Consider the following 24,522-nt stretch of genomic DNA (forward strand, 5'->3'; position numbering starts at 1 on the left):
ATTTCTTAGACTCACCCTCTCTACTACTAGGATGGCTCATATTTTGAAATTTTTAATAATTTGCATGTATTTTTTGATAATATGGCTAAACATTTCAACTATCAGCCACTGTATCTTTTGTTTCGTCAATTACCTCTTATTGTCCATTGGCCATTATGTCATTGAAATCTTTAGGTTTTTCTTATCAATATTTAATATTAAGACATTAATCCTCTGTCATATTTTCCCAGTTATTTTTTTAATTGTTTTCACTGATTTTGTTGTAGTGTTTAATATTCATGTACTCAAATCTATCTTGTATTTTCATTGGGATTTTTTTCATTGCTTTTGAACTTATAGACTTCTATTCAAAGATTTGATAGCAATTAATTTTTTTTTAGTCTTTTCAGTTTGAATTTTGTATTTTATCCTTTGTTTACTCCGAAATTTGGTAGCGTACACATAGGGTGAAAATGATCTAAATGGGTTCTTTTCCTCCCATGAAACTACTTTTTCTAATACCATTGTTGAAAATTCGATTCAATAAACATTTATTAATATTTAATTTATATATATCTGGCATAGATACATATTCTCCTATTAAATATAGCAAGTTTTTCTTATTGTCTATACTTTACCATATAATTATACTGAAATCTCACCCTATTGCTACATATTTATAAATGTAGGTCTGTTTTAAAACATGGTCAATTTATAATACACAATAAAAATCAATCTTATTCTATATTCATGTACATATGAGTACCCAAAGAAAATATGACTCTTTACCTTGTCATTATGAATAAAATAAGCATATCTAAAGAGTATAATTAGAAATGAGCCAACTCTTCAAGTGTGAGTAGTAAGAGTTATCATTTTTATTTTTCTTTCTTTTTTTTTTTTTTTTTGAGACAGAGTCTTGCTCTGTTGCCCGGGCTAGAGTGAGTGCCATGGCGTCAGCCTAGCTCACAGCAACCTCAAACTCCTGGGCTTAAGCGATCCTACTGCCTCAGCATCCCGAGTAGCTGGGACTACAAGCATGCGCCACCATGCCCAGCAAATTTTTTCTATATATATATATATATTTTTTTTTTTTTTAGTTGGCCAGATAATTTCTTTCTATTTTTTAGTAGAGACGAGGTCTCACTCTTGCTCAGGCTGGTCTCAAACTCCTGACCTCGAGTGATCCACCTGCCTCGGCCTCCCAGAGTGCTAGGATTACAGGTGTGAGCCACCACGACCAGCCAAGTTATCATTTTTCTAAGCTAACATTGCACAAATGGAGAGAATTAATATGAAGAAACATGACCTTGGCACACCTGCTTCCCAATGTACTCTAACAGAAGTCTTACTTGAATATAAGGTCATCCACGTCAGTCAGAGTAGCACCTATGCTTTTCAACAGCAGGTTGGCAGAATGAATTGCAATCATTTCCTCTTTTTCTTTGCCTGATTCTTCACCTCCAGAACCCAAAGAAAGACTCAAATGCAACTAAAAGAAAAATAATGTTCAATAAATGAATGCTAAAAGCAAAAGAATTGCATACACAGGAACCAGGTCTTCGAGATACAAAAACAGTATCTTTCAATTAGAGTCCTAGTGAAAGCTATTATTTGTCACTCTATATATTACACAGAACCCACTTATATTTGATTCTCTTTACTTTTTGATAAAATCCAAATTATTCTGTTCCAAAAACAGAGCTCTAATTTTATTCAAAGTGTATAAGTATCATTGTATTTATATGGAAGAGACCAATACACTTTACAAAAATGGCATAATTGTTTTAAGAAGAAAAACAAATCAACTGGCACACAAGTAGTCTACCAGTCAAAATAATGGATAATCATTTATTTTCATCCAATTAAGGTAAATCACTTATGGCAAAAAAAACAATAAAAATTATGTAATAATCATAACAATTAATAACAACATGACAAGTAAGGCAACAATAATTAAGTTTCCAAATAAATTTTTTAAAAATAAGGTTTTCAGTTTCCATGGACCCTCCAACTCAGTAAACGAGATTTTCAGATTCTCATGTAGCTTCTAATTAGTGCAATAATGCAAGCAGACACAAGCAAAAGGTAATTCAACATGTATAAATAAAGCAGGTGACTCTCCCTTCCCATTTTGTCATTCCACATATTACCTAATCAATATAAAGCTCAAGTAAAGTGGACTTGGGGCAAGGCCAGGAAAGCCTGGCTTTTGGTTTTTCCTTTGATGTGAACTTCTGCCCCTGTGCAGAGTTAGGAGTATTGGGATCCAGGAAAGCTAAGCACAGCTGGACAGAGACCCAGCCTTTCCATTGGGCAAAATCACCATGGACTAAGACAAGAATTGTGGTTCATATTCTTCATCATTCAACTTCATGGCACAAATTCCAGTGTGCCTAAGAACATGAGCAAGTAAATTATCAAACTTTAATACCTCCCTAGATTATAAACTCCATGAAGTCATATTATACTTCTACACCAACTTTGAAAATGGGCAGCAAATATCTGTTGAAGGTATTCTTCAATCTCATAAATAACTGATTTTCACTTAATAATGAGAAAGAAATTGTATATAGCCTATCATATAAAGCACTATCAATTTTAAACCTGACACTATGAATATGGCTGATGTCATCAAACTAATACATTAATTAAAAATAATAACTCCATTTTAAAAATTCATGCATTTAGCTAAATGGACTGGTGAATGCAATTGAAAATAATGTTCTGTAAACAGTTTTTGAAAATGTAAAGATCATCAATATTTTAAAGAGTTACTTAATTGTAAATCTGGCCCATTACACAAGCTTAGAGCATTATGGTTGACAGCATTTGTGAATTTACTAAGCAGTCACCTTTCTCAATAAAAGCTAAAAAGAACAACAAAAGGGGAAAAGGAAATGGATTCATAAACCACAAAATCAGGCAAGTGAAAGGTATCCAATTTTCCACTCCCTCAGTTACAATCAAATTTTGGAAGGGGGAAAAACACCACATCAACAGTATAATACCTACTTCAGCGTTTTCACATTCTGGTTTGGGCCCCCATTATAGCTTTCTGTTTAGATGGTGATAGCAGTTACAAAGTGCAACCAAAACATTAAACGTTGGCAAGCACTTCTACGCTTAATTAAGAAATGCTTTTGTCAGCTTCTTCTTTGAATAAAGGGGTTATTAATTCAAGACTAGGGAACATGCTCTGGTGGTTTCTCTGTGGGAATTAAGGCTGTACATATGTTACAGAGAATTGTCTTAATTATTCTGATTAATCAAACAAAATTCTCACCAAATATGTGATGTAATAAATTAAACATTTGTACACACATCCTTTAAAAGTTCTACAACAATTCCACTAAATTTTCAAAATAATAATTACCACAAACCTTAACAGGAGAAATATGGAAATGTTCGAAGAAACTGAGAATTGACATATCAGTCATTGAAGTCTCCATTAATTCTGTGTTTAAAGCATCAATATCTTTCTGTATTAACTTTGTCTGAAAAAAAAAAAATCAAGAATTTCTACTTTAATTTTTTTTCTCTACTACAATTAGATTTTGTTCAAAAAAGGCTGATTAAAATTTTTAAAAATTTTATATTTTTCCAAAGAAATAAAAATTGTTACCCGTCTTCTTTCAGCTTCAGGGTCAGTTGTTGGGGTAAACAGTACTGCAATGGCTCCTAGAAACCCCTGATCAACTTTTAAGGCCATTTCCTGAATGAGGACCATAAAATACCTAAGGAAAATGTTTTTAAAAATGGAAAAGGATTTTCATTAAACCTCGTAATTTTTAACATTAAAACTGATTTTAGTCAAAAGCCACAGTTAAGATTTCATTCCTTCATCTCTTTAAAATTATGTTAATAAGATCAAAGTCTACTTAGACATTTTCACTAGAGTGAAAGCTCCACTCAAGGTAATACTGATGTATTAACACTTAGCATTAAAGTCCCAAATGGCCACATTTATCATGCCATAAAAGAGACAAATACAACTAGATGATATAGCGTGTATTATCCATTTTTTAAAGTTCACAGCAATAGCATTAAAGAACACAAATACATATGTCATTTATATTTCACGTACTATTTTATATTCTAATTGGGGTTACAAAGGGTAGAAGATAGCTGAAGGAATTCTACACTTTAAAATATGTACAGACTGTTATTAAAATAAGTTGAAGCATAAAAGATTATTTGACCAAAAGTGGATTAATGTTCAGTTGGAAGATAATTTTTATATGAGTCACTTTCAAAAAGAGTAAAATTTATTTTCAAGGTAGATTATCGTTTTAAATTCCTTTAGACAAATGGGGAATCTTTACTTACTTGAACTGTAAGACTTTACTGTACTCATTAAATCTTGTGATGACACTCACATCTATAAAAGGTTTGGGCTCTAAGAGGAAGAAGGAGCACAAGGAAAAAAACACGCTTTATACTAGGTTAAACTAATGTCTATTTAACATTTATAAATATGGTATATCTGTATTTCAACTTAATGTTTATTTACCTGAATCTAAAGCAATAGATTTTGGAGGGGAAACGGGATGAAATACAACAGGGAACATCGCACCTGGTAATTGATTATCAATCTGAAAGAAAAGAAGACCAACTTAGCAGGATTTAAAATAAATTAGATTTAAATTTTTAGTTTCAAAGACAATGTTATAGAAAAAGCCATTAATTTCATAATTGAGTATCTGCATGTATATGTAGTACAATTAGAAGTTTCATTTTAAATCTGTAAAACTTCTTACAAACCTCAGCAAGGACAAGCCTTTAAATAAAGGAATATATAAATAGCCTCATAACTGCATTAACACTGTACAGTACATGTACCATTAACAGAAATATTTGTACCTGTGGATCAATGTGAGATTTTCATTGTCTATGGTTTAAATAAAATGTAAGTAGAGACTGACTATGAAACAAGAGGACAGGTAGAAAAGAATAAAAATGTTCTGAATAGTATTTAATAGTTAAAAGGAAGGAAGTGGAGAGGCGGAGAGGGAGCAAGCAAGCATCCGAAAAGAACCCTGCTCTGCTCTTTGCCATGAAGAACAACAATGGAAACTCTTACTTGGGTACTCCACGATAAATTCAAAGAAACATTTAACAATAATATAATCTCAGTGCAAAAAAACACGTTTGCATGCCAACTGATCAAACTAAATAATCTCCACAGTCACAAGGTCTTTGGACTTAGAGTGTAAGTAAGATGTTGAACCCACAGGATATGTGGGAGAAGGGGAAAAAAACATACAAACAGAAAGCAAAGACATCAATTACAATAAGAAATTTCATTCCCAAGATTCCCATAGTGATGAGAAATAGCTATTTAACTGAGGATGACGATGTTACCTGAAGCCAGTACAACCTGGCCCTTAAACTTCTCTGGTGACGAGACTGCTTAAATTCAATCTGAATCCCGGATAAAAAGTCTCGTTTTATAGGGCACCGAACAGGGAGGCGCATTTCCATTGGAACTTTATCAAAATTGACCTGGAAGAAAAAGCACATGGCTTTGTGATGAGCTGGTATTAGCGCAGTAGCTAGTCCATTTTAAATATCTGTTTATCTACCAAATTGAAAGAAAAAATTATCTTTATCTCTGTATTTCACCAAAAGATCTCTCTCAAGGTAATCTACAGTTGAAATCTTTGAAGCAAAAGCATAATTATTCTAAAAAAGTTATTAGAAAAACAAGAAAACAATCGTGAAACTTTTTAATTACAGAAATTGTTCTGAAAAAAAAAATGCTTTATGTAAAAAAAATTCAGTGGTAAAGGATAATTTCAGATAGTTCTTAAACTTTGTTTTACAATGAATAGTTAATAGCTTCTTTATGTGTGACACTTGTTACATAGTTTTTTTCATTTAAGTACAGCTAACAATGATGGGGGTAGGTAGGGAACATAACTGGCAACCAGTGCAAACTGAACCATCAGACACCACAAAGAGTAAGCAAATTGCATGATTAAACCATGGCCAGCTGGAAATTGCAGTCAAGTTTCTGGAGTCTTCTTGGAGCAAAGGTGAGTGACTTGTAGTTTTTACTGTGTAAGAGCCCATGTAGGGCACACCTTTATTTGTGGACACCTACTCACGTCCAACAATCATTCACATTTAATGAACTGAATTGAGCAGGCTTTTGTATGTTTTCCATCAATAAACTATATTTATTTAGTCACATATATTAGTATTATTCAAATCATAAGAGAAAAAGTTTCAATAAGCAATCTTAACTTCTCTATAATCTTACTGAAAACAAAACAAGTTCCATGAAACTGATTTGTAAATAGAACAAATTATAAAAATACAGAAGAAAAACAGGCTTAAGTCCTATTTCATGGTATATGATTTAATAACGATATGTTTTAATTGAAAATATACTAATACATTATTAGTTAATTTCTGCACACATCGTTACTTGGGCATTAAAATTTCACTTACTACCACCACCACCACAACAAAATACACACATAAAAATCAAAACAAAAAAATTTTCATATACCTCAAAATTACTGTCTAGCTTAATCCAGCCATGGTCTCTTGATACTTGATGTTTCTGATAGGATTGTTCCAATAAGATTATCTGCTTTTGACTAAAAGGCTTCCATTTCTGTTTTGGTTTCATCTCCCAAACAACACCAGAACTAAAATAATTCACAAAGAAAATTAAATCAGGAATACATATTTAGGTTTGTGGAACTTTTATTCAACTCCAGATTATTGTAACTATCAACCTTCTATAAAAATTATATTAATAAGAGATTTCTTAAAATAACAAACTATATCTGTGTTGCAAAATTACATAAAGACAGGGGGTAGGGAAGAAAATATTTTTTATCACACATTGACATCAATTAATTAAGGAATTGGCAAACTTTTTCTGCAAAGGGCCATATAATAAATGTTTTAAAGGCTTTGTGTGCTGAGACAAAATTGAGGTTATTACGCAGGTACTCAGGAGAGAGAAAAAGAATCTTCAATAAATTTTTAACTGATGAAATTTAAAATATAAAATACTTGAGTGTAATTTTTCAAAACACAAGTCTATTTATGAGAAAACTAAACTTTTGAGCAAGTGATATTTGACCTAATTACTGCCACTTAGTATCAAAATCAATTGCAAATCTTCATCTGTTAATGCTGTTCTGTAATGAGCATCTTTAAAAATGTCCTTTCACGCAGAACAGTACTGCCAAATGCTGATATTGATCTATAAGAATATATTATTTTAATTGAGCATATACATCACTTATAAGGCATTTATTTATTTTTTTGGAAGGCATTTATAAAATTCCATTAAATTATTCTCTTGATATTTGTCTTTCAGCGTATCAATACACTGCAGACCAATCACTTCCAATTGAAAACTAGGTGGAAGCTCCTCAACTGCACAAATGGATTTTGAAAGGTGGAAATGTGATTTGCATTGGGTTGGGAAAAATGTTGCTGGAACTGAAGTTGCAGGTCATAAAATATACCCTCTCAAAACATGTATGAGAGTGGAGATCTTGCTTCTTGTTTTAACTTTGGCCAACACAGGAAATACATAAAACAGCTTGATATTACTTGCGATTCAAACATTAGTTGTCTTTGAAATGGCTTTACTGCACTGTAAGTTGTACATGTAAGTACTGTTTGCCTTCCAATTTTAGATTGAAATTCATTAAGAAACAGTATCAATTCTGTGGCAAAAGCTAACTTCCAAACCCATTCACTATTCAATAATAGTGGGTGAGGGTGGCTCTTTTTGTTCAGAAAGATTTTAACCTTGGCCTAAAACTCAAAAAAAGTATAATAAAAAGCTACCGCTGCTAAGTCATCAAACTCCGTGTAGTAACACCAATCAGGACATTCAGCTTCTACTTCTGATGAAAATTCACAAAAATGATGATTCAGTCCATAAGACTGAATAAAATTCAATGTTTGATGCTAATGGCTTGATAACACACAACGGATTCTACCTAATATTTTCCACCAGGTACCTACTGACAGATGCTTTCAGTGCTTTACATTTTCACAAGCTTTGTAAGTTTGTCCAACTAAGTCTTTTTCTGCTGCACACATATTTTTCCCATAATCAGTTGTAATATATCTTAGAGGATTCCACTTCAGCTTATACCAAAGTATTATCTCTTCAACATGTTTGAAAATACTCTCACCCGTATTTGTTCTACGCAGACTCATAGAGGCTACTTTTCAGTCACTTTAAACTTAGCATTAACTCCACAAATATACAACTGGTTAACATCTGTTGACTCACCAAGAGCCAAGAAAAACCACTCAACACCATTTGCCTTGTTTTTTTAATTGACTATTGATGTTGCTCTGAATGTCCTCAATTCTTTAAGCAACTGTTCTCACTGGAACACTAATAGCCTTAACCAAGTTTGTTTTCTCAAGACACATTTCTTTAGCTGCTGAAATCAGAAATGATTCAATTAAAAGGATTTTCTTGCTTGGCTCACAAATGAGTCACTTAGAAACTTAACTTTGGTTGCACCCTGAGGGAAAAATGTAGGTTCCCTACCATACAGTATGCTAGCCTAGAGTGCTTAGCAAAATTGTCACAAAGTAGATTAGGCAGGTACCAAGATAACTACTGGGATCAGAAAAAGTGCCCAGCACTTTCTTGCCCTGAAACAGCTGGCTCAAATGACAGCTGGCTCAAATGGCCCTGAGCTGTTTTGGTTGTCCTACAGTACCCTTTAGCTAATTGTAATGCTAAAATCTCTGCCTAGTGGAAAATTGTAATATCATTAACATTACATAGGTTGCATGACAGCATGATGATGGTACTGCTTATGTGTGATTTGTTTCACTGTGAACAAGTGATGACACAATGCAAAAGCTCTGCATTACTCACTGGGAAGGCATTTAAGGCAACATCATAGTGTGGGCAGGTGTGGATTTTTGTATGCAAGCAAGCTCCTATGGAAGAAATTCCTGTGCCACCCAGGAACAAGTGCCCTTGTAAGTAACCTCTAATAAACTCATCTAACTGACAAGCTGGACTTGTCTGCATCATTCTTTGGTCTTTTGGCTTCCTCTCAGTTTGCAGGCTGGTTTTTCTACACAGTCCCAGGATTCTCCTGAAACACAGCCACATTATTGTTTTATATTTTTGTGAAGAAATTCTGCTGTGATGAGATGTTGTGCCTTAAATTTTCTAATTTTTCTGGCCATTGCTTTCCTGTGGTTTGGAAATATGATAACAGTTTATAAACATTGACTCTAGTGTCATTACATAATAAAATAACGCTTTGCCGTAAATTTGATAAGAAGATACTCCACATTCCATTATGCCCTAAGAAAGCGAATTCAAAGTACACTCTTCTCTTCTGGTATTGACATGATGGGTTACATTAGTAATAAAAAATAAATAAATATTGCAGTACAGCAACATATATGACACTCAAACACTCACTGTGATTTGTCGTGCACTGAGTAGCAATACAAAAGTAGCTACAGATATGTAAAAGAATAAAAATAGCTGTGTTTCAATAAAACTTTATGGGCAACAAACTTTAAATTTCATAATTTTAATGTGTTACAAAATATTATTCTTTGGATTTTTTTCAACTATATAAAAATGTAAAACATCATTCATAGATGAAAAGCTGTACAAAAACAGGCAGAAGGCTAGGCTTGGCTCACAGGCCATACTTTGCTGACACTTGAATCAGAGAATACTGCTTGCATAATGATAAAATATAAATCTATAATATCTTTATATAAGCTTATTGATATTAGTCAATGACAATGTCCTCAGTATATGTGTTTAGGGGATACTAGACAATGAAGGTAGTGAATTAAATATCTACTATAAAATACATAAATCTAACACCTATTCATGATAAAAACTCCAAGTAAACTAGAAATAGAGGGGAACTTCCTCAACTTCATAAAGAGCATCTATTAAAAACCAATAGCTAACATCATACTTCATGGTGAGAGGCTAGGCGTTTTCCCACTATGATCAGGAATAAGGCAAGTATGTCCATTCTCACCACTCCCATTCAACACTATTCTGGAAGTCCTAGATAATGTAATAAGACACGAAAATAAATTTAGGAAGGAAGAAATAGTGTCTTTGTTCACAGATGACACTGTCTACACAGAAAATCCCCAAAATCAGTAAGAACCCCCAAAAAAAAAAAAAACCTGCTGTAATTAATAAGCAATTATAACAAGGTTGCAAGATACAAGGTTAATACAAGGTAAAAGTCGATTGCTTTCTTATATGCCAGCAATAAACAATTGGAATTTGAAATAAAAACACAATACCACCTACATTAGCTCCAAAGAAATTAAATATTTAGGTATAAACAAAAATTTCAAAAATGTGTACATGATCTATATGAGGAAAATTATGAAAATCTGATCAAAGAAATCAAAGATCTAAATAAAGAGATATTACATAGACATGGATATGAAGACTCAATATTTTCAAGATGTTAGTTCTTTCCAAGTTTATCTATAAATTCAATGCAATTCCAATTGAAATGCCAGCAAATTATTTTGTGAATACTGTCAAACTGATTCTAAGTTTATATGGAAAGGCAAAAAACCCAAAAAAGCTAATACAATATTGAAAGAGAGAGCAAAGTTGGAAGATTGATACAACTTCAAGATTTACTATAAAACTATGGTAATGAAGACAGTGTGGTATTGTTGAAAAAACAGACAACTCAATCGAACAGAACAGGACACCCAGAAGTAGACTCAAAGAAAAACAGTTACCTGATCTTTGGAAAAATGCAAAGGCAATTCAATGGAGAAAGAACAGTCTTTTCAACAAATGATGTTGGAACAACTGGACGTCCACATGCAACAAAAATGAATTTAGACAGAGAGCTTACAACTTTTACAAAAATTAACTAAAATTGAATTAGAATTAAATTTAACACACAAAATTATAAAATTCCTAGAAGATAACAGGAAAAAATCTAGGTGACTTTGAGTACAGCGATGACTTTCAGATACAACACCAAAACACAATCGATGAAAGAAAAAGTCAATAAGTTGTACTCCATTAAAATTTAAAACTTCTGCTCTGTGAAAGGCACTGTTTATGAGAATGAAAAGACAAGCCAGAGACTGGGAGAAAATATTTGCAAAACACATACATGATAAAAAACTGGTACCCAACATAAACAAAGAATTCCTAAAACTCAACAATAAGAAAACAACCCAATTAAAAATTGGGCAAAAGATCTAAACGGGCAGCTCATGAAAGAAAATATACAAATGGCAAATAAGCATATTAAAAGATGCTCACCAATATATGTCATCAGGAAACTACAAATTAAAACAACAATGAGATATCAATACACACTTATTACAATGGCTAAAATCCAAACCACTGACAACAAATGCTGACAAGGGTGTGGAACAACTCTCATTTACTGCTAATGAAAATGCAAAATGGTACAGCTACTTTGGAAGACAGTTTGGTCTTACAAAACTAAACACACTTTTATCACATGACCAGCAATCACACTCCTTGATATTTACCTGCAAGAAGTGAAATCTTATGCCTATGCAAAAACCTTAACACAAATGTTTATAGCAGCATTATTCATACTTGCCAAAATGTGCAAGCAACCAAAGTGTCCTTCAATAGTTGAACAGATATTCCTCCGATGGAATATTATTCAATGAGAAAAACAAATGAGCTGTCAAGCCATGAAAAGAAATGGAGGAACCTTAAAAGCATATTACTAAGTGAAAGAAGCCAATTTGAAAAGACTACGCATTATATGATTCCAACTACATGAAATTCTGAAAAAGGTTAAACTTTGGGGACAGTAAAAAGATTAGTAGTTTCCAGGGGTTTGGGGTAGGCAGGAGAGATTAACAAGAGGAAGACAGGAGACCTTTCACAGCAGTGAAACTACTCTATTTAACGCTAATGGTGACTATATGTTACTACACAAATGTCAAAATTCACAGAACGTACAGTACAAAGAATAAACTTTAATATAAACTACGGACTTTAGATAATAGTACTGTAGTATCAATATTAGCTCATCAATAGTAATAAAGGTACCACACCACTGCAAGATGTTAATAATAGGGCAAACAGGGTTGTGTGTATATGGGAACTTGATACTTTATACTCAATTTTTCTCTAGGCCTAAAGCTGCTTTTAAAAAAAAGGAGTCTTTTTAAAAAAATTATATAACTGGCTTATTATTTCTTTTAAAATCTAGATTTTATTGAATGTATACAATGTGAGAAAAAAGGCAATCAAGTTCTTTTAGATGAATTTTTAAAATGTCCTTATAAACACCAACCTGACAAAATACAATAGCTCTGTAATATTAAAAAGAAGTTATATCAAAGAACAAAAGAGAAAATTAGATCTATATGACTAAAAATAATTTTCACATTTAGTTAAAAATACTATATAATACTGAACTGTATAACCAAGACAATATACTACTTACATACACATAAACATATTAATATTATACTAATAGTATATATGATACCAGTTATAGAACCTGTAACTTGTCAGGAGCTGTAAAAAGAGAATTACATATATTATCTCTTTATTTACTTAATTTTCTCCTTAATTTGCTTTTAATTCCCTGAACACATGATAATTAACCAACCATGTTGGTTATATTTGGTATCATGTTAACCTTTCCACCCATCAGCCTCCAAAAAAAGAATGAGTCTTCTACCTAATTAAGTGTCATTTAAAAAACCAAATAAATATTCAAATGTTTGTTTTTGTTTTTTTTTTTTTTGAGACAGAGTGTCACTTTGTTGCCCTGGCTAGAGTGAGTGCCATGGCGTCAGCCTAGCTCACAGCAACCTCAAACTCCTGGGCTTAAGAGATCCTACTGCCTCAGCCTCTCGAGTAGCTGGGACTACAGGCATGTGCCACCATGCCCGGCTAATTTTTTTCTATATATATTTTAGTTGGCCAGATAATTTCTTTCTATTTTCAGTAGAGACAGGGTCTCACTCTTGCTCAGGCTGGTCTCGAACTCCCGACCTCAAGCGATCCACCCACCTCGGCCACCCAGAGTGCTAGGATTACAGGCGTGAGCCACTGCGCCCGGCCTCAAATGTATTTTTATATAGGTATGAACAGAACCAGAGAAAATAAGTATTACAAAGTTCTCAATGACTAACCATTAAAGAGGAAACACTCGTATCAAATACTGCATCCTCTTATGAATCCTTTTTCCAATTTATTTCTGTTTCTTTCCCCTGACCCATGCCATTTTTTCCAAATTCTATGGCACAAAACAAAGTAGTTACTCCTACCTCTGTATTTCTATTGCACATGTACATCCATCTTTGTATAATTTCTCAGTGTTTTTATAAATCATTTTAAAAAACACATTCAAACAACAAAGAAAGAAGCAAACCATTTTTTTCTCCACCAACCAACAACAAGTATCGTGAAGGCAAAGACAATATCAGTCATCTTTCTATCCTTGGGGCCTTTTAACTAGCAGTTCACACCAATTATTCAGTAAGTTTTACTGAATGAATGTACAGCACATGAAATTCAGATCAGGTATCAGTTTACCCTCATCAAATTGGATATTATAAGCTCAATGCCCTTTATAGGTTTCTGATGCCTATTTTTCTTCTTACATACCTGGTTATCCCAACATATGAAACTTCCTGTTTGATTTCATTGTTAACCAGTGAAAGCCCAAGACTGTGGAGAGACAAGGTTATTTCATGATCGGCCTGTTCCATTTCTTCTGCCTGCAGAGCTTTGGAAACCAAGGCAACATCATCGGTGAAAAGCAAAACTCTCTGGCGCCCATCCAGAAACGATACCCAGTGTATCTGAATGTTTGCATCATAGGGAAACTGTCCACATCCATCCTTAGAAAAAGAAAGACTTTTTGTTAAACCTACACATAAGTAGTTTTTATTACATGAAATTGAACTATGGTAACTGAGAAAGATTAGAAAAGTTTGAAAAGTGTATAAACTGAAAAATTGTAACCATCAAAATGATGTAAATAAAGCTATAATCTACTTTAAAATATACCAATTATTTTCAAACAATGACTAAGACTAATAGTGCTTAGTTTGTTATACCTTAATTTGAGTTACCTAGTTAGTGCTCAAAGGGCACTAAACAGGAACAAGAGTATCATTTGGTAACAACAATGCCATAACATAACTTATCTCCAAGCTGGAGAACAGAATGGTTCACAACTTTATTAGAAAAGTAATCTCAGGCAAAACTAACTTAGTTTATTTTTATGTTGTAGTAATTTACAACAAAGGAAATATTTATGTAAATCACATTGTCAAATAGTCAACTATGGTAATCAGTTTGTACTAAGCTTCACTAAGAATAGCTTTCTTGGATGAGGCTTACATATAGCACTTAAAAATAGTAGGCTTGGTTTGGTCACTGTTTTCAGACACTAAAATAATAGTAATAAATGCCTCTTCATTCTGGGCTTAACATAAATATAACAATAGGTCATCTCAACAGGCAGTACAAGTACCTGCTATATACTTCATCTCACGCTTTCTTGGGGAAAAAAAACAAAAAACAAATAAATGATGTATCAAGATCATAGGAATAGCTGAATGCTGTCATTTAAATTTTATTACTTTTGAGGTATATTATATGGTCAAAATAGTCTAATTTTTTTTACTCTTAATGCCAAATTTCTGAAATACCTACTTATTAAGAAGGTGAATTTTCTTTGTAAATTACAAAATTTGATATGTATCTTAGTTCAATCTCAGTTATTATTCTAATATATTCTAATTCTATTTGTTTTTCATCTATTAGATCTGTTAAACATTAAATGAAGTATGTTAAAATATCCCTAATCAATTGTATTTCAGCTAGTTTCTAGCATTTTAAGTTTTATATATTGATGCGATGCTATTCATTGCATGAAGGTTTATGGCTATCATTCTTTCTTTGTCACATTATCATAATCTATTTAATGGTTTTGTTTTAAATTATAATTGGTGAGAAATTAAAATCAACAGAGAGAGTGACGTCACCAAAATGGCAGAGTGGAAGCAATCACTCTTTCCCACTGAAGACCAAACACAACATCAATGCCAAGATTATTACCAGCAATACCCCAGAACTCGAATCTGACGCTGAGATGTTCCCTACAGCCACAGAGAAGTGAAAAACTCCAAGCAAATGGTAAGAGAAAGAAATCTCTGTATCTGTGACGCTCCTCCCACAATATGCCAAATACCACGTGTGGAAAATTTCTCCTGGACTCATAGTTTCTACAATGGGAAAAGTGAGATCACAGTGGACAGCCAGTTTTCCCACCATCTTGCATTCCCTTTCAGGAAAAACAGTCCTGCGTCAACCCACGGGAAGCATCACCAAGGCCTACAGGGAGAAAAAATACTGAGGGCAGGTAGAGATAAAGAGAGAAAGCTGAACTAGAAACCCGAGCCCACGAAACCCTGCTCTTTATCTCAGTCAAAGGAGATGCCAATTCATTGTGGCAGTTTAGGAGCACCACACTACAGGAGGCACAGTTCATGGGTCTTCTGGGTATGAACACCTAGCCAGTCTTCCCATACAGCCAGGGTATCCCTTTTGGGATCCCCCACTACCCAGGAGGGGCAATATGCCAATATTTCTGAGAGCCAAGGCAAATCTGGGCTTAAGGCACCATCTAGTGCTGAAAATAGGCAGTAATCTAGGATTAAGGGGGCCCACAGACAACTGCAAAGGACCTCTAAGCAAATATAACCCAGAAATACCAAAACAGAGAACAAAGACTGGAATAATTAATCCTTCAATGCGAAGTCATAGACATATGCCTACAAGAAACAACAGCAAACAGCCAGTGACTGACCCTAATGAGACAGTAATGTGTGAACTCTCAGATCAAGACCTCAAAATAGCAGTTCTAAGGAAATTTAGCAAACTCCAAGATAACACAGAAAAACAATTCAGAAATTCATCAGAGAAATTTAACAAAGAGATTAAAATTTTAAAAATTAAACAGAAATACTGGAACTGAGAAATATATATGCTGAACTGAAAAAATTAATTAGAGGCTCCCAAAAGCAGAATGGATCAAACAGAGGAAAGAATCAGTCAGCTCTAAGAAAGACTGTCGGAAAATACAATCAGGGGAGAAAAAAAATGAAAAAGAACAAAGAATGCCTCCAAGAAATAGAGAATAACCTCAAAAGAGTGAATCTAAGAATCACTGGTGGTCAAGAGGGAGCTGAAAAAGAGCAAGGGGTAAAAAGCTTATTCAAAGAAATATTAGCAAAAAACTTTCCAAACCTAAAGAAAGATATAAATATCAAAGTACAGAACGGTTAGAAATCACCAAACAGATTCAACCCAAATACAAACAGATTCAACCCAAATACAACTACCCTCCAAGGCATATAATAATCAAACTCTTGAAGGTCAAAGACAAAGAGGATCCCAAAAGCAGCAAGAGAAAATAAGCAAGCAATGTATAAAGGAGCTGTGATTTGTATGGCAACAGACTTCTCAGTGGAAACCATACTCTGCAGGAGGGAGTAAGATGACACAGTCAAAGTGCTGAAGAGGGAGAAGAAAAATTAAAAACTGTTGACCAAGGGGCCGGGCGCAGTGGCTCACGCCTGTAATCCTAGCACTCTGGGAGGCCGAGATGGGAGGATCGTTTGAGCTCAGGAGTTCGAGACCAGCCTGAGCAAGAGCGAGACCCCATCTCTACTAAAAATAGAAAGAAATTAGCCAAACAACTAAAATATATACAAAAAAATTAGCTGGGCATGGTGGCGCATGCCTGTAGTCCCAGCTACTCGGGAGGCTGAGGCAGAAGAATCACCTGAGCTCAGGAGTTTGAGATTGCTGTGAGCTAGGCTGATGCCACGGCACTCTAGTCTGGGGAAGAGAGTGAGACTCTATCTCAAAAACAAAAAAAACAAAACAAACAAACAAAAAAAATGTTGACCAAGAATACTGTTCCCAACAAAGTTTTCCTTCAAACAAGAAGGAAAGATCAAGTCTTTCCTGGGGGGAAAAAAAAGCTGAGGGAATTCATCACCTCTAGACCCATCTTACAAGAAATGCTAATGGGAGTTCTTCAATATGAAAGAAAAGGACACTGATGTGTAAAAAGAAAACATCTGGGCTGGTCTGAGTACAGTGATGATGTTTAGAACTAATTGATCACAACCACTTACAGATTTCTTTGTTCCTTCTCCACTCCCACTGCTTCACTTGACTAGCCTCAAAAAAGGAAAGGTAAGGGAAGGGGAAGGGGAAGGAAGGAAGGCAGGCAAGGAAAGGCAGGAAGGCAGGAAGGCAGGAAGGAAGGGAGGGAGGAGGAAACATTTGAAGGTATAAAACTCTAAAACGCACTGGTAAAAGTAAGTACACATACAAATTCAGAATACTCTAATACTGTATTTGTGATGTGTAATATACCTCTATAGTCAAGACTAAAAGATAAATTTATCAAAAATAATAATTACAGCAACTTATTAAGAAACAGGCAATATAAAAAGATATAAATTGAGATGACATAAAATCAAAATGTGGGGGGGGTTAAAATGTAGAGTTTTTCAGTTTTTCCTTTGTTTCTTTCTTTTCTTTGTGACCAAAGTTAAGTGGTCATCTTTTTTGAAATAACATGTTATAGCTATAAGATGTTTTTTGTAAGCTTCATGGTAACTACAAAGCAAAAATCTGTAACAAATACACTAAAAATAAAAAGCAACAAAGTAAAACATACTACCAGAGAAAATAATTTAACCAGGTGAAGGATGGGAGAGAGGATTATAAAACAACCAGAAAGCAAGTAACAAAATGGCAGTAGTTAGTCCTTACCTATCAATAATAACATTAAATGTGAATGGACTACATTCTCCAGTTAAGAGAGACAAAGTGGCTGAATGAATAAAAAAAAATACCCAATAATATGTTGCCTACAAAAAACTCATTTCACCTATAAAAACAAAAATAGATTTAAAGTGAAGGGATAGAAAAAGATATTCCAAGTAACTGGAAATCAAAAAAGAGCAGGAGTAGCTAGCTATTCTTATACCAGATAAAACAGATTTGAAGTCTGATATGCACTGAATGAAACATTATCTGTCACTTATTATATACTTTCATAGGTTTCCTTCTTTTATTATAAGGGCAAAGTTTGCTTTATTTTCATTTTCTCAATTATTTTGAAATTCCTTTCTGATTTTATAATAGTTCTAATTAATAGCTTTTTAAAAAAGATATAATCTTTTACATAAATAATTTCTCTAATTAAAATTTAGGATTAATGGTATATATATAGTATGCACAGATTCTATTGTTTCCCCTCTCCCTTTTCACTGTAGTTTGTTGTTTTTGGTTTTTGTTTCACCTTGCTTTCCTCTGCTTTCTGCTGTCATATCTTTCTAACTTAGTTGAGGATGTCAGGCATCCATTTTAAAATTTTTCTTTTGCTCCCATAGTAAAAAATTTTTCAGAGGTGTAACTATAATCTGAATCTACAGGATAATGTTACATTTTTGTCATGAAGTGCTTTTTTTCATAAACTCCATGTTGTTTTTTCCTGTTATTCATATTTAGATAAGGAAAGATCTGTGCAGACCTAGTGTTTGCCAATAATGTAAGAGTTTTCTTTAAACTCCCTTGTCATGTCCACTTGGGTCTGGGCAGAACTCCCTTCTTAGGTCAATTTAGTAAGGAAGAAAATGGGCAATTTTCCTTGCTTCTAGCTCAGTTTTCAATACCTGGCAGTCTATCTGCTGACTGAGGTAGAATCACCTGCTTTTCCTACTGCCTGGTTCTTTAACACCAAATAGATGAGAAACATTAAAAACTGAAATCCCTGCATACACTGTTACTAGGATTCTTTCTGGATCTGCCTCTATGCACTGACCTTTAATATCCTCCTCCAGAATGTCATTGCCACTTTCTCTCTAGTGTTTATATGCTACTTACTGGGAGTTGTGGTTGCTGAGTAGTATCAAATGTGAGGAGAGAAGAAATGAGGATAGTTCAATCACTGCTGGCAATTACCACTTTAAAGCAAAACTCAAGAAAACCTTTTTAACAACTGGCATTAATGGACAATGGTATATGACACTATACGAACTTTTTCATCATGGAATATATTCATTAAGAAACTAGATGATCTACCACTAATGCAGGAGAAATTCCTGTAGCAGGTGGGAGACTAGGAGATGAATTCTTAAGCCCATTTCAGAGTGTAAGAATCTAATAAATAACATATTTAATTAATTTAGCTACCTAAACATTGTTTCAATAAAAATTTCATTAAATGTCTTATATGGGATAATTTACATACTACCTGACTTTACTAATAAAACATACAGCCTTACATGCCTAACAACCTAACAGCCAACAGGAGTATAGATAACGTTCAAAATAAAGTTATTTTCACTTAGCCTTAAAATTCCTTCCTTTTATAAATGTATACAAAAAAGGTGCTTTACTACTAGTCTTTACTTGGGCAAGATAAAGCAGGCATATTTTTTAAATTGTAAATAAACTACTTGGATTAATCGAAGATAAAATACTGGTTTGAACTACAGTATTTGCAATCCAAAGTCAAAAAGTAATTTATTCTGAAAATACTTCTAATTCATTTTTAGTTCAGTAAAGACAAGGAAGACTTGGTGAAGCTAGCTTGTTTACTTCCCTCGCAAGCAGGCAACTCACACAGCATCAAATAATACCTTCAAAAGATTGTGTTCCCCAGTATTTGCTGCATATCTCCAGGTAAGTTTTCTGGTACCAGTAGGATCTGCCCAGGCAAAAAGTCGAGCTTGTCTTGGTGGCAATTCCACTTGTTCCAGTGACCCACTAAAACACAATTAACAGAGGGAAGATTAGAATATCTTGGCCTCAAGAAACCCATACCTATAGTTTATTGATGAGGGGATTGGCACAAAAGTCCTACAAAATTGCCTTAGTTAATAAAACACAATTCTGCCTAAAAATAAGTACCCTAAAATGTCCACTAAACTAATAGTTTTTAACTTGGAGAAACAGAATACTGCCCTTTCCAAAGCTTCAGTACACTCTGAATTATTCCAGGCAGAATCATGCCAATGGAATTCATTAAGGCAAAAAGATTGGCACATCAGAGTCCACCTGCAGAAATGGCTATAAATAGCAAATATCTTTAGTAGCAGAAGAACTTCACTCAGTGCTTAAAGTTTTTTTTTAAGAGAAGGGGTCTTGCTATGTTGCCCAGACTGGAGTGCAGTAGCTACTCAGAAGCAAGAAGATCATGGAGCACTATACCTTAGAATTCCTGGGCTCAAGTGATCTTCCCGTCTCAGCCTCGTGAGTAGTTGGGATTACAAATGTGCCTCACCAAACCCAGCTAAACTTTTAAATCAATATAATACTTAACATATACTGCAGGTTTCAAAAAAAAAAAAAAAAAGGTCCATACCATTACTGCACAAAGTGTGGTCTGTGTACCAGCATCAGCAATACCTGGGGACTTGCTGGAAATGCAAAACCCTGGACCCCACCAAACCTACTGAATCAGCATCTGCATCTTAACAAGATTCTTGGGAGATTTTTAAATTAATTATTAAAGTTTAAGAAGTATTGGTCCATACAATACCATACAATACAAAAAAACATTCCAGAGAACTGAAAAGAAAAAAAAAGTAATCCAACTAGGATTCTAACCTAATCTGTACTTTTAAATCTCTCACTAGATTTACTCCATGAGAGTTAAAAATAAAGAAATCTTCAAGAAATCTACATATATGCATATATTTTTATGTGTATATAGATGTATATATGTAAAATTATTATTATATAGTTTAAGGCCTTAAACTATTCACCACCAAATAATGGCATCATCCAAGCCAAATGACAGCACAGGCATGAACAACAAAACCCCTGTCAGCCTATACTACACGTTCGGCACCACTGTCTACTCACTGTTCTCCCATTTAAGCTTCTACTACACTGGCCAAAAAAACTAAATATAGATTTATACAGAGTTCATTGAACATTACCAGATTACAAATGAAAAATAATGCTTAAACAGGTTTACTCCCTAATCTGCCATTCTGAAATTTAAAAAGCTCCAAAAGCCCAAAGATTTGTCTGGAAGTTTGATGTTAAAAGTCATTTGACAGTAAAACCTGATCTGAACTGATGTGAAACTATTAATACTTCCTATTTATCCCACTTGGTGCAAATATTCATAAGTTTTATTGCAGAAATATTAGTGTGCTTGTGTACAGAGTACTGTCTCAAAATATGCTGAGGGTATTAGTAATCAACCGCATGTGCTCCATCTTACCCTTCTAAAATCTGAAAACACTTGAAACATGAAACTCGAGTGATTCCCAGAAGGGATTGTAGACCAATAAAAACAAATGAGATTTTCCATTAACTCTTTTTTTTCATACCTCTGTTTGTATGTGAGGATGTCCCAAGGTGTATGGTTTATTATCAGAGCAGGTGCAGATCCTTCGTGGTAATCAGAAAAAGTTATAACAGTTGAATGTTCGGCAGTGTTTACATCCACCAAGATACCACAATTCTATTGCAGAAAAAAAAAGTATGTTGGACACATTGGTTTAACCTGCACTTGCATATGGAATTTTAATCAATTATGTACACATGAAAGCTTTGTTTTCTTAAGTTCTTAATAAAAAACAAACTGGCTCCGAACTGTTACAAATATATGTATGGCATTATATGTTGATACAGAAGCACCTTCAAATAATTACCAGTAGATTTTTATAGCATGGCTTAATGAAATATTTTAAAGTAAATTTTAAAAATCAAAGACATTTTATTTTAAAATATGAAAACCTACCAAATCTTCTATGCTCAATAAAGTGCCATTATCCTGGCGGTTATAAAAGAATGGTTTGGAAGATCCTTCACAGCCCACCACTCTCACACAAAGTTTGCCTGACAAATTTTCAGGCCAAAATGGAAGGCACTAAAAACATAAAAGTTAGTATTAGTCTTAAAACAATACTGTGGTATATGTAAGACATTGACTAATTAAGTTTTCAATTCTAAATCTGATCTTGATTAAATTATTGCTAAGTTTCTTAAAATATGCCCTCCACTTCTCGTATCAAGATTACTGACAATATAACGCCTATTTATGAAACCAAAGAAACTTCATCAGAAGAATACACATATATGAGTCTATATGCACTTATGGTATAATCATACTATGAGAAATGGAAGAGCCTGTTGATTGAGAATGCCTCAAATATCTTGAATATTTAAAAAATATAATCTGAGTAACATTTGCTTTTATGCATATTCTATTTTAATAAATTAAAACATGATGAATTATTCCTCAGCATGTCCTACCCTAGATAAACTAGAAAGACAGAAGGCAGGGGAGAGAGCACCACACATCTAGTTGGAAGTCCTTATATAACTACCATCTTAGCTGTTTGGTCTCAATCAAACTATATACTACTTTCGAGCTTCAGTTTTCTTATCTGGAAAACTGGAAATTTAGTTCCTAATACAAAATGTCCTTCTGTTATAGAATACTGGGTAAATCCTATTTCTGAATAAAAATACTACTGTTATCAAGCTCACATCAAAGATAGATAATACAAATTTGTTGCCAACTCTATGGAAATCATTCTCAGTGCCTTGAAAAGACCATGCCTCTTAGATCTCTAAATTAGTTTATGCTGTAATTGGAATCCTTCCTCTTGAGCCTTTTGTTAAGTACTTTTTTAAATAACTTTATAATCTTTTCTTTCAGGAAAAAAAGAATGACCTTCAAGTATCCTGAGGGTCAGCTGCTTTGGCTGAAAACTCAAAGTCAAGCACTAGTTCTTATCTCTGCACCTGTCTTCTCCCACTCTTTCCCTCATTCTCCTCACCTCTTCAAACCTTACAGGGCCTACAAAGCTTAGCTCAAATTCCACCTCTTCCCTGAAACTTTACCTTTTGATCTAGAACACCTCCATCCCAACTACCAATGATTTTATTAACCTTGGAAAAATCTGAAACTCAGTTTTCTCTTCCATAAAGTGGGAGAGTTGAATTTTAGTTAATTTTCAAGGAAACTTCTAGCTCACTTATTCAGAAATTCTACAACCACCTATAACTTATCATATGCTACCTTTCTCTCCATGTGTTGATTTATATGAGTCTTAGGCTCCTCCAACAAAATTATAGCTTCTTGAATATAGAGACAGTATCTTGACTATTGAGACAATACATAGTATATTATCTTTATGTGCTTCTTACAGTACATATCCATTTCCTACACATATAAGAAGAACTAGAGGAAGACCATTAACCATTTACATTAGACAAGTGGTAAAAATTATCACATAAAATTTTTTTTACATATAGTAACAATGTGAAAGAAAAATCTTTCAAAGCTGGCCGTCCCATTTTAACACATAAATATAATAGCAGAGTATGATAAAAAGGAATATACAATTGTTACTCATATATCAATATTTATTTCTATATTTTAGGAACCAGCTATATTAAAGAAAAATTTTACCTCTGATGAAGCAATATAGTTCCATTTAACAGTCGGCACTGAGCCATCAGACGCAATTTCACCAACTTCTAGTTCTAATGACGACTTGTTTGCAATGGTACAGAAGGGAGTCAGAGTAACTATTCGTGAAAGATTAAAACTGCTCATCTTGATGCTAACACCAACCTATGGAAAGAAAACAACAAACTTATTTTCTAGTACTTTATTCAATCTCTTTGAAATACACACACAAACCCTCATTCACACACAAACTTCTTAAAATATTTTAAAATAAGAATTCTTAAATAAAGTAACTACGATAAGCCATATTCCAATACTATCTTCTCACTAAGAAAAAAAATTTTAGTTCCTTAATTTGGCTCCACCAGATACCAATCCAAAAAATATCAATCAGTAATTTAACTAATGAAGACTTGCAATAACAAAGTTAATTTGGTTAGTATTCTTTACTTTTTAACATTCCAAACATAAACCGCTTTATAATTACTGTAGAGGCTCAAGTTTTGCTGTTTTATTATTTGTTATTAATAAAACAAAAATTTCAAAACAATAATAAAAGAAGTTGACTGGCATCAGATTATTCAAATTTTCATAGTAGTCAAATTTAAGATTTAAGAAACGTGGGTGGTATGGAATGAGGATTCTAGCACACTGAGTATTTACCAAGTTGCTCACTTGGATGGATTCAACTCACTGTTTTAAACTTAGACAAATTCAGATTTTGCTTTGATACCAAAGGCCATAAAAATCTAGAGAGATAACAGCCCTTCACATAATACTTTGAATTCAAATTTCTGTACCCTTTAGGAGCCAACTTGTTTATTGAACTATAGAAAAAGGTGAGTGGAGTCAAAGGCCAATAAGCAAGCAGAGTCTTACCAGGTATTCCATATTGTTGGCAGGACACTTCACACACCCATAACTTCCCACTGTATCCAACGAGAAACTGCTGGACCAGGCACTAGTTGAAATTTTTAATTGTACCTATATCAGAGAACACACACCATCATATAAGAAACCTAAAAGACTATAATAATTTTAC

The 24,522-nt window shown here is 33.6% G+C and overlaps 1 protein-coding gene across 2 annotated transcripts in view; it reads right to left on the minus strand.

The window, feature by feature from the left end:
- VPS13C (vacuolar protein sorting 13 homolog C) overlaps positions 1–24,522 on the minus strand; it is a 166,083-nt gene that overhangs the window by 24,548 nt on the left and 117,013 nt on the right. For both annotated transcript variants that reach the window (XM_045530580.1, XM_045530588.1), the window contains exons 60-72: positions 24,360–24,464; positions 23,481–23,645; positions 21,801–21,929; positions 21,388–21,521; positions 19,684–19,810; positions 13,616–13,851; positions 6,497–6,638; positions 5,344–5,484; positions 4,493–4,574; positions 4,309–4,378; positions 3,605–3,716; positions 3,363–3,476; positions 1,332–1,471 (exon numbers count right to left, since the gene is read on the minus strand). In XM_045530580.1, coding sequence (XP_045386536.1) covers positions 1,332–1,471; positions 3,363–3,476; positions 3,605–3,716; positions 4,309–4,378; positions 4,493–4,574; positions 5,344–5,484; positions 6,497–6,638; positions 13,616–13,851; positions 19,684–19,810; positions 21,388–21,521; positions 21,801–21,929; positions 23,481–23,645; positions 24,360–24,464 — 1,697 coding nt within the window. The remainder of the gene's footprint in view (positions 1–1,331; positions 1,472–3,362; positions 3,477–3,604; positions 3,717–4,308; positions 4,379–4,492; positions 4,575–5,343; positions 5,485–6,496; positions 6,639–13,615; positions 13,852–19,683; positions 19,811–21,387; positions 21,522–21,800; positions 21,930–23,480; positions 23,646–24,359; positions 24,465–24,522) is intronic.

The sequence above is a fragment of the Lemur catta genome, chromosome 1, assembly GCF_020740605.2.
Source record: "Lemur catta isolate mLemCat1 chromosome 1, mLemCat1.pri, whole genome shotgun sequence".
NCBI lineage: Eukaryota > Metazoa > Chordata > Mammalia > Primates > Lemuridae > Lemur > Lemur catta.